This window comes from Coptis chinensis, chromosome 3, assembly GCF_015680905.1.
Source record: "Coptis chinensis isolate HL-2020 chromosome 3, ASM1568090v1, whole genome shotgun sequence".
NCBI classification, from domain to species: domain Eukaryota; kingdom Viridiplantae; phylum Streptophyta; class Magnoliopsida; order Ranunculales; family Ranunculaceae; genus Coptis; species Coptis chinensis.
This window is the reverse complement of record NC_141458.1, coordinates 99,254,860-99,265,688: the sequence shown is the minus strand read 5'-3', so window position 1 is coordinate 99,265,688 and position 10,829 is coordinate 99,254,860. Positions and strand designations below refer to the sequence as shown.

At 41.0% G+C, this 10,829-nt stretch overlaps 3 protein-coding genes across 3 annotated transcripts; 1 reads left to right on the top strand and 2 right to left on the bottom strand.

Moving 5' to 3' along the window:
• The first annotated feature begins 1,334 nt into the window (after window positions 1–1,334).
• Window positions 1,335–1,820, top strand: LOC147512077 (uncharacterized). The gene has a single exon (XM_086598639.1). It carries the CDS (start codon window positions 1,335–1,337, stop codon window positions 1,818–1,820), a length of 486 nt encoding a protein of 161 aa, XP_086454765.1.
• Window positions 1,821–6,236: 4,416 nt separating this feature from the next.
• Window positions 6,237–9,396, bottom strand: LOC147512076 (uncharacterized). The gene is made up of 6 exons (XM_086598638.1): window positions 9,090–9,396; window positions 8,476–9,031; window positions 8,289–8,422; window positions 7,709–7,880; window positions 6,811–7,611; window positions 6,237–6,396 (listed from the first exon to the last, which is right to left on the bottom strand). The coding sequence occupies exons 1-6, from the start codon at window positions 9,394–9,396 to the stop codon at window positions 6,237–6,239; spliced, it is 2,130 nt and encodes a 709-aa protein (XP_086454764.1).
• Window positions 9,397–9,480: 84 nt separating this feature from the next.
• On the bottom strand, window positions 9,481–10,404 carry LOC147512075 (uncharacterized). Its single transcript, XM_086598637.1, has one exon. The coding sequence runs from the start codon at window positions 10,402–10,404 to the stop codon at window positions 9,481–9,483; it is 924 nt and encodes a 307-aa protein (XP_086454763.1).
• Window positions 10,405–10,829: the final 425 nt, after the last annotated feature.

The following is a 10,829-nucleotide window of genomic DNA, read 5'->3' as shown; positions in this document are numbered from 1 at the left end:
TTGGGAGAGGGCGAAGAAGAGAAGTTTACATCGGTAGGGTCTAATTTGACGGAGGAGTGGAAAAGTAAGTTGGTGCAGTGCTTGGCGGAGAATAGAGACGTGTTCGCATGGGGGATAGAGGATATCACCGGGTTGGACCCTGAGTTCGCATGTCACCGACTATATATGAGGGAAGATGCGAAACCAGTGAGACAGAAGATGAGGGGAGTGAGACCTAAGTACGCGGAAGGAATTCGGGAGGAGGTTGCCAGGCTGAAGGGAGCGGGGATCATAAGGGAGGTGGAGTTCACGGACTGGTTGTCTAATATAGTCGCGGTCCCGAAGAAAAACAGTAAGGTGCGAATGTGTGTTGACTTCATGGACGTAAACTTAGAATGTCCCAAGGACAGTTATCCTATACCGCAAGTAGATGAGTTGGTGGACAGAACGGCGGGTGTTCAGAATGTTCTCATTTATGGATGCATCCATGGGATACAACCAGGTTGCGATGTATGGACCGGATCAGGAAAAGACATCCTTCGTGGTGGAAGGGGGTACTTACTACTATACAAGAATGTCGTTCGGGTTAAAGAATGCAGGAGCCACTTTCCAACGGTTGGGGGAGAAAATGTTCGAAAGTAAAATTCGAAAGGGCATTGAGATATACATAGACGATATGGTGGAGAAAAGCATGTCAGAGGCAGAGGATCTAGAAAGGTTGAGGGAAACATTCAGGATATTGCGACCCCACAATTTGAAACTCAACCCAGAGAAGTGCACATTCGGAGTCACCACGGAAAAATTTCTAGGGTATATTGTGACACAGCGGGGAATAGAGGCAAACCCCAAACAGATAAGGTCATTGGTGGACATGCCATCGCCGCAGACGGTGAAAGAGGTGTAGCGATTGGCTGGTAGAGTCGCGGCCCTTAATAGATTCATTTCAAAATCATCCGACAAATGTAGGCCGCTGTATAGGCTGCTGAGGAACACCATAGATTTCGCATGGACAGCGGAGTGTGAAAGAGCATTTCAAGAGCTAAAAAGGTATCTGGGGGAAGCACCTCTGTTGTCGCTGCCCGAGTTAGGAGAGAAGCTATATTTGTATCTGGGGGTCACGGAGTATGCAATCAGCTCGTTCCTCGTTCGCATTGTGGATAAAATGAAAAAAACCAGTGTACTTCCAGAGCAAGACTTTGTTAGATGCGGAGACTAGATACAGCTGAGTGGAGAAGTATGCTCTTGCCTTGATATTCTCAGCCCTGAAGCTGAAGCCGTATTTCGAATCCCACTCAGTGATCGTGGTTACGAATTTGCCCCTTAAACAAGCTCTGAGGGTGGAGAAGTCAGGAAGAATGCTAAAATGGGCCGTGATGTTGAGTTCATATGAGATCCAATATCAGATTAGAACGACGGAGAAAGCTCAAGCAGTGGCAAAGATTTTGGTAGAGTTCCCTGCAGAGGATCCTACATGGGGTGAGGAGATGGTTTTGGAGCCTGAGCGAGAAGAGGAATTGGATCACTTGAACCCATGGGATGAGAGGAATGGTTGGAGGGTATTCGCAGATGGATCAGCAACGGATGCAGGCAGCGGAATAGGCGTGGTACTAGTTACACCGGATAACAATAGACTAGAGCAGACAATGAGGTTGGGATTCGCAGCGTCAAATAATGAGGCAGAGTATAAGGCAGTGATTGCGGGCATGAGGATGGCTGAGAGCTTGGGTGTGAAAGAACTTACCGTGTACTCCGACTCAAATTTAGTTGTATGCCAAGCAAATGGAGGGTTCACGGCAAGATACCCCAGAATGGCAAGGTATTTGGGAGTCTTACGCAGTTAGGCGGCGAAATTCACAAAGATCCGATTCGTTCACTTGAATCGTGGGGAGAATCGCCACGCAGATGCTCTGGCCTATGTGGCCGCTGGCGGGATCCGAGGATAGGACCATCGAGGTGAGGAAATTGGACAGACCGAGTACCGAGGAGCCTCTGGAGATACTGAATATCGCTAAAGAGGACGAAGGTTGGATGGAGCCTTTTAAGCAATTCTTGGGGAGGTGATTGACCCCAGAGAGAAACGAAGACTGGAACAAGCATCCCGGAGATACACGCTGATAGAAGGGGAATTGTATAGAAGGAATTTCAACGGACCTTTACTGAAATGTTTGGGACCGAGGCTGGCGCAAGAGGTGCTCGGGGAGCTACACGGGGGAGATTGTGGGAGCCATTCAGCGGGTAGGACAACGGTACACCAATTGTTAACACAAGGATACTTCTGGCCTCACATGTGTCACACACCAAATTTCCAAAAAAATTAAAACTGATATTCAATCATCTGGAAACCCGGGGTGAAACAAAACCCACTAACATATTATCAACCACGATATTAAAATCTGAGATCAAATTAAACCGAAGAACGGTAGCTTTATTTACAAATAAATTTTTTACTAACCAACTCTATTACATTTGTTTCAATTCAAAACCGTACACTTTCGAAAAACTTAAACCAGAAGACTCCAAGAGCAAATCCAAGTCACGTGTCTTCATCCACTATACTCCACCATCTATGTTCCCAAGAACACACCCACGTTGCAAAACAAACCAAACATGGGTCAGCAAATTGAATTTGCTTGTATGAGTAGACTAACAACAAAATATATATAATAATCTTTCAAATAAATAAATATAACATTACCAACAATTTCAACTTGGAAGACAATATAGTTCCGTTTTCCAAAAATGGCGTGTAGTTTCTTCCCAAGTAAGATTTCACCCCCAACATACAAATTCCAAGAATATCATATAACAGTACTCGTCATTCCCACTTTCCAAAATAACTCACAATACAATACCACTTACATTCCATTTATTAAATGCACATATGATAACCTAATTAAATATGAGTTTGGTATGCCTTACCTTTAAGCCAACACGTCGCCTTAGGGTAGGATATTTACGTCCCTGCAGAAAAGATTATTAGATCCTACCCTCCTGAAAAACAGAGTTAGACATCACAATAAAATGATTTATCTCAGCCAGTCAAATTTCCATTCATAACCAAATCTCATTTAAGACATTTAAGTTTAATTAATATAATCTGGTTCATCCCGCATATTCGGGGAATACCACTTATCATAATATCTATATCAAAGGTAGTCATTCATATGACATCATTACGTCATAAAGTTTCTGCGTGCATAACCATAGATCTCAGACTATCACAAGTCATTAATAGTTTCGTAATAACATATCAAGTTATAGTCAATTCACAGTCACATAGAAATCACAATCATTTACTAATATTATTCATAGTCACACTTCACATCCATAACATCACACAATTCATATACTTTTACTTAAAAACCACTCGTCTACTTATGAGAATGGGGAAATATCACACCCAAGGAGTACATTAATCCCTTGTGAGTATCAACTCATACAAACCACGTATATATTTCTCATAAGAACTTATATACATCATATGCAATAACTCCATCACACGTAAAATCAAAAATTTTACTTTGCTTATTAATTATTTTGTTGACTCATTTATTCAAAGACACAGCCCAACCTTTAGTTCCTACTCCACGATTTGCACTCCACACATTTGACAAATCACACATATCCGTGTGCCTCACTCACACCGAGTACCACTACAAGACATATGTCCCAAGCGGGATATCGCCTCCAGGAAACATACTTTCATCTTGTAAACTCATAACTTGTAAGTCACAGCCATCTCTGGGCTTTCCATACACATAATCACAAAGCCTCCTTTGGGCTTAATAAAATATCAGGTCATTCATGGCACATTCAATGAATACCTTGGGTCATTCCCGCCACATTCAAGGAATACCCATCATAACACTAACGGGCCATTCATGGCACATTCAATGAATGCCCTGAGTTATTCCCGCCGCATTCAAGAAATACCCAAACCTACATTCCCGTACATTCAAGGAATACGACCAACCCGCAAGGCGAATACCTTAGTTCCTCTCTAGGGCAGTCCAAACTATTGGGGCATTCATGGCACATTCAATGAATACCCGGGTCATTCATGACACATTCAATGAATACCCATCTATCACATGACATCACAAGTTATAATATCTCATTACCAAATCCTGAGGCATGGAGAGTTCTAAAGATGTGGGCGACACATTAAAACATTATTATCACTTATAATTATACTAGAATTACTCAGGTCAAAACATACCACACATGCAGAGAGTCATTTTCGCGCGTCAAGGCAAATCAAGCACTTAAATATCATTGAATGTAAACAGACTTATAATCAAATAAATACAATTTACATAACTACACTCATATACACAATATCATAAACAAATAGTTCATTAGCCCAAATTTAAGTCCACACACACTAATGCCCAAAACAGATCCACATATACTAAAGTCTATATTCATATACAACTTCTATCTCACACATATATATTTATGTAGTCTCAAAACAACAGTAATTTCTAACACAATCACATAGTTATCACACAAACTAATATATATATTATAGATATAGTAGTTGCACTTTTGTTCAAAGCTGCCTACGTATCCAAATCTTTCAAGATTGGAATCAAGCCTTCGTAGTTTTTAACCCATAAATATCAAAATCCTTGTATGTACCTTTAAGTAAAACAACAATTTATACTATATAGAATCACATATAATAAGTTTCGAATACTCCCACAATCATATACGTAAAGTTTCATACCTAGAGATACACTATGAATCTTTAAATCCAAAAACTCACAAATGGATATTTTTCTACTTTTGATTAAAAAAAAACAATCTTATGAACCATGTCGGTTCCAAATAAAACAATAGTCTAAAAGTAGACTACAAACACTATATAATACACCCAAGAAGAGTTTAAGAGACTCTTAGTTCATTAATAAACATATTTCCCAAAATAGGTTCATGCACATAAAAGATAACACGGTAGGTTTTCTAGCCAACTTGTCAATGCTATAGTTTTTCCTACATTCATCCAAGTGACATGTAACTTAATTATTTAGAAACTAAGGTATGTAGATATATTTTTTCATGTAGAACTCAAAGTCCCAACTTCAGCCCATCTAGAAGAAAATTTAGGTTGAAAATGGTAAAAAATCATAATTTTTAGCAAACTAGATTTCTGACGGACTATCTTCCGAATGACACAACTCTTTTCACAGGTATCCAAACGCATCGAGGCTTTTTGTGTTGCAAAGCTGACACACAGAACTTACTTTCTCATGTTTTAAAAAAAAACCCAATCTCATTCTAAATGTGCCAAAACTAGGCTCGAACACATTGCAAAGAAACTGATTTCTGACGCACTGTTTTCTGCTAGTCAAACTTCCAAACATCATAATTAATTCCACAGGCCTTCGAATACGATGAGGCCAATTGGAATAGAAAGCAGACTTCCAGATCTTACTCTTTTATGTTTTATAAAAATTCAAACTCTCACCCTAACTATTTTAAAACTGTACTTGAACACATTGCATAGAAACCGTTTTCTGACGCACTATTTTCTGTCAACCAAACTTCCCGACATCATAGCTGTCTCTACAGACCTCGGAATGCGTCGAGTTCAATTGGGTTGGAAAGAAGACTCAGAAAACTCACTCTTTCATGTTTTGGCAAGAGTTTGAATCAGAACCTAACTATGTGAAAACGTGGTTCGAAAATAGGCACAAATCCGGATTTCTGCAGTCAGAAAATTCTGACGTGCTAACTTCCGAACACCGTAACCATATCCACAAACCTCGGAATGAGACGAGGTTGAGTGGGTTGAAAAGCAGACTTTCAGACCTTACTTTTTCGTGTTTTCTAAAAAAACTAGTTCAAACTCTAACTAAACCAAAATTGAGCTTGAAATCAGACTAGCGCTAACCTAAATGGTCGTTTAGTACCATGAACTTTACTGGTTTTATCAATTTGGGCCAAGAACTTTTTTTTTGAGCAAATTGGGCCATGACCTTTCTTTTTTGTATCAGTTTGGGCCACTGGTGTATTTCCGTTAGAAAATTTGCCTATGTGTACGAACGGCCGCCTATGTGTACAAACGTTTGTTATGTGTGCTGCCTATGTGTACAAACATCTGTTATGTGTGTTGGACTTACCCATGGACCCAATGGGCCCAAATCCGCTACATAAAAAGACTGAAACAGTTCATTTTTTTCTAACAAACTTTTTTTTTTTTTTTTTTTTTTTGAAACGTTTAGAAGGGTTTGGCAGACCCCAACCTGTATTAATCAAACTCTCTGGTACAACTTACCAATAACATCTTCCTCTACTATAACATTAAGCTCATACGTAAGAGGAGGAATGCTTACAAAAGTAACTCCAGGATTTATAATTCTATCCCGAGTAGTACTAGTCTTAGCCATCAGGTCTGCCGCTCTATTCTTTTCCCTATACACATGGGACACACTAACCGACCCACATTGGTTCATTAGCCTCGGATGCCTTCCATCAGATCGAGGCGGTACCAAGGGCTCATCTCCTGTCGTTAATTACTTGGATCGCTCTTAGAGAATCGATTCAACCGTAATCATATTCTGATTTAAACGAGAGCTGCCGGAAGACCGGCCTCAATTCCTTTTAACTCTTGGATAATCACCGATCGTAAGTTCACATTTCCCATGTATAAGAGTATAGGAGATCCCTCATGGTTCCTCAATATACCGCCATATCCAGCACTATCTTCAGTCACCGACCCATCCAAATTGATCTTGACGAACCCAACAGGTGGTTTGGTCCATTTAACTAGCTCTGCCTCGCTTTGCCTTATTGTGATCTCAATACCCGGTCTACATAATCAAATACCTTGTATTTGAAGAAGAGTCCTCAGTGGACTTGATAACTCGCTGCAAGTATGTTTTCATCTTCTCCATGATGTAGCTGCTAATCGACTCTGCAGAATGAGCTCTGTTCCTGAACCTCCTGCTATTCCTCTCGTTCCAAATCCCATACACAGTTGCACAAATCATCACCCTTGTTATCTCACTTGAGATCGTGTTCGATCTTGTCTTGCGCAACAGAAACTGCCACTCAGCAGTGGATTCACGAACCACTCCCAACCCCAGATTATCTTTAACCACAGCCCAAACCTTGTTTGTGAACGCACAATTGAAGTAGAGGTGCATCGAGTTTTCTGGGAGTTTGTCGTTACACAAACAACACTCTGAGTGAGAGAGAATCTTCCTACGAATCAGCCGATCTTGTGTTGCCAGACATCCCGCAAACAGTTGCCAGGTGATGAACGAATGTTTCGGAAGATTATATTTGCCCCACACTAATTTGTACCAACCAACCTTTTCTCTCATCTTCTTGATGGACATGTAAGCTGACTTTGTGGAGAACCTACCTGAACTTGTAGCAGTCCACACTACCAAATCTTGAGCCATGTTGACATTGATGGGAGTCTGTAAGATTATTGATTTCAACTCCCCGTCTGGCAAGTTAAGGACCTTGTCGTTCCAAGTACCGTTCGTAATCAGCTCGCTTACTTTAGCATCATCTGGTTCATGGATGAAATTTCTAGCTTGTGCATTGTGGATTAGCAACATAGAGGCTATCCAAGGATCGTGCCATAAACTAGTTCCTTCTCCATTAGCAATCAAGCATCTAATATATTTCCGAGCAATCTTTCTGTGTTTCAGTATACTCCTCCACACCCACGAAAGCAATCCGAAGGAATCTTCATAGTCGAGAAATGTTTTACGTCGAATGTGGTACTCCCAAGTCCACCGTCCCACGAGTTTCTTCCTTAGTAGCAACCTTAAATACCAACCCACAGTATGCTGCTTTGTTCCATACCCTAGGATCAATAATGCTCAGTCCTCCTTCCTCTTTATGCAACCTCAAAGTTGCATGACTTGCTTTATTCATCTTCACTTGCACCAAATATCCAGACCACAGAAATCTGTTACAGAGTTTAGCGACCTTGTCCAATACACCAACTGGAATGATAAAAGTCTTCGCCCAATATATATGAAATGAGGATAGGATAGACTGTATAAGCTGTAATCTGCCCGCATAAGATAAAGACCTGTTCTTCCAGTTGGACATTCTCATGGTGATTTTTTCAATAAGTGGCAAGCAATCCTTGGAGCTGATTCTAGCAGAAGTGAGCGGCAGCCCCAGATATTTTATGGGAGGGGTGACCAGTTGAACCCCCAACAACCCTGCAAGAGCTAGCCCATCATCATTTGTCATACTTTACCCGGTGAGTATAGGCGTCTTGAGTATTTATCTTCAGCCACGTGAGAGAAGAGAAATAATTGATTGCCGACTTAGCGTACCAATATATAGAGCCGACTTCCCCTTTACAAAACGGTAAAACATCATCAGTAAAACTTCGGATGAGTTATTGCAAGTCTTTACACGGAATGAGGCTTGATGCCTTTCAACAGGAGCCCTTGCTTCAGCAGACCACCTAACAGTTCCATTACCAGTACGAACAAATACGGAGACAAAGGATCACCTTACCTTAACCCTCGTTTCCCTTCAAAGAATCCATATGGACTACCATTGACAAGGACTGAATACCAAGGAGATGAGAAGCACATAACTAGCCAGCCAATAAACTTGTCGGGGAATATGAATCTCTTGAGCACCAGCAGTAGAGATTCCCAGCTAATAGTGTCATAAGCTTTTTGGATATCAACTTTGATAGTACATCTCTGCGGCCCATGCTTTCTGTTGTATCCTCTGAGCAATTCGTGAGCCAGTAGAAGATTGTCCTGTATACATCTTCCAGGAACGAATGCTGACTGATTAAGAGCGATCAACTGTTCCATGTAAGGCTTCATCCTATTACTGAGAATCTTAGCAATACATTTATAAGTAATATTGCAGCATGCAATCGGACGAAATTCATCAACCTGTGAAACAACAGGCTTTTTAGGAACCAGACATAGAAATGTTGCATTAGTACCTTTATGAATTTTGTTATGACCGAACACTTCCTTGACAGCTCTTAGGAAGTCTTCACCGACTATGTCCCATGAATCTTTGAAGAAGAATGTTGTATAGCCATCAGGCCCTGGGGATTTAAAGTCCTCCATATCAAATAAAGCTCGTATAATTTCCCCATTTGTAACCTCTTTCCTCGACGGTTTTCTGCTTGTATCTTTGTATCCACCACCCCCTGGCTGGTATGTCCTCCAACAAAGAACCCAAGATTTTCGTCATCTGAGCCTCAACTCCCAGAAGGTCCTGAAAGAAATTGATGAAAGCGTTGGACACTTGTGCTACTCCTTCATGTTTTACCCCGCTCATAACTGAAACAGTCCACACAAAATTACGGTTCCTTCTTTCTTTTATTGCTTGATGGAAGAATGCATTTCCTTTATCGCCATAATCTAGCCAATCATTTTCAGCTTTGGCCTTAAGATCCATATACTCCATCTCAATCAATTTACACAAGAGAGTTCTAGCTTTTCTTTCCTTTTCGCATAACTGGAGATCTGTAGGGGAACTTTGTAGCTCTTTCTATAACCTGTGAAGATCCTCCCTTGCTGCCTCAGTTTTTATATGAATATCGGACATATGCACCCTAGCCCATCCTCGCAATTTAGACTTCATAATCTTCAATTTTTGGACCAGTATGTATAGACAACTGCCCATCACCTCTGTATCCCAAATTTGCTTAACCAACTCTTTGAAATTGTCATGAAGGGCCCAAGAATTACAAAACCTGAAGGGAACTCTCCCTTTTTCAGCATCAACCAAGCAGACTATCATGGGAGAATGGTCCAAAATTCCTTGTGGAAGAAATTCAGCTGAGGCATGCACAAACAAAGACGACCAGAGGATGTTGATAAGCACCCTGTCGATCTTTGACCATTTCCTATTTGCTCCTACTCCATAATTAGTCCACGTAAAATAACACCCTGATGCTTTTAAATCAAACAACCCTGTATCGACTAGGCAGTCCCTAAAAGGAGCTGTTTCTTGAGGATGGACCAGCTCCCCTATCCTCTCATGAGAATAGAGCACATTATTAAAATCTCCCTGTACACACCAAGGTCCTGTAAAACTATTGTGAAGCTGCCGCAGATCCTGCCACAGCCCTAATCTCTCCTGGCTATTATTACTCGCATAGATAAGCGTTGATATGAGGCTAGCTGAGTTAGGACGAATAGTCACCCTGTAGTGTACAAACTGAGCTGTCTCTTGAATCTTACTCACGTCCACAAAATTTGGGTTCCAAAGAATCCATATTCTACCCCTAGGATTACTACTATAATTACTCTCAAAATGCCAATTCGGAGCACATATATCACTAATTTTTTTCCTCTTCTCCTCCTTGACTTTCGTTTCCAGAAGCCCCAACAAGCAAAGATTATTCTTCAGAATGAATTTATTCACTTCCTTTGCTTTTTTTTTATTTCGTTTAGTCCCCTGATATTCCATGTTCCAATCTTGATCATTTTGCTTAATGTTTATTACTACCGGACCCCTTTGGTCTACCTTTCTTCTTCCTCTCAGATACACGAAAGCATGCTTTCCCGAAGTGTACTTCCATCCTCATTGTTTATCTCATTTGAGTTACGCTTTTTTCACGTGCCCGGTTTTAGCTTTCACCACCTTTTTCCTTAACCGGCTCATGATCGTGAAGAATTCTACAGATTTTCTTGAAATATCGCCCTCAATCTCATCGTCACGGGCCGCCAACACTAAAGCGATTTTGTTCCTTCCGTAAACTGTTTCCTTTTGGCTAATATCCGGGTTTTCTCGGTGAAGCCGGGTCGAGAACCGGTGGAGTGTCTTGATGGATCACTAGTTCTAAACCCCTCTGGGCTGAAGCCATGCTATCCTTTCGAGGAATGTCGGACATT

What these genes read in the sequence shown, in the direction of transcription:
- LOC147512076 (XM_086598638.1), bottom strand. Translation starts at nt 9,396, where the DNA reads ATGGAGTATATGGATCTTAAGGCCAAAGCTGAAAATGATTGGCTAGAT. An exon ending in GAAGTCGGCTCTATATATTG is followed by an intron (nt 7,881 to 8,288) that starts GTACGCTAAGTC and finishes ATTTGGTGCAAG; the next exon opens with TGAAGATGAATAAAGCAAGT. An exon ending in TTGGGAGTACCACATTCGAC is followed by an intron (nt 7,612 to 7,708) that starts GTAAAACATTTC and finishes GAAATATATTAG; the next exon opens with ATGCTTGATTGCTAATGGAG.
- LOC147512075 (XM_086598637.1), bottom strand. Translation starts at nt 10,404, where the DNA reads ATGGAATATCAGGGGACTAAACGAAATAAAAAAAAAGCAAAGGAAGTG.
- LOC147512077 (XM_086598639.1), top strand. Translation starts at nt 1,335, where the DNA reads ATGCTAAAATGGGCCGTGATGTTGAGTTCATATGAGATCCAATATCAG.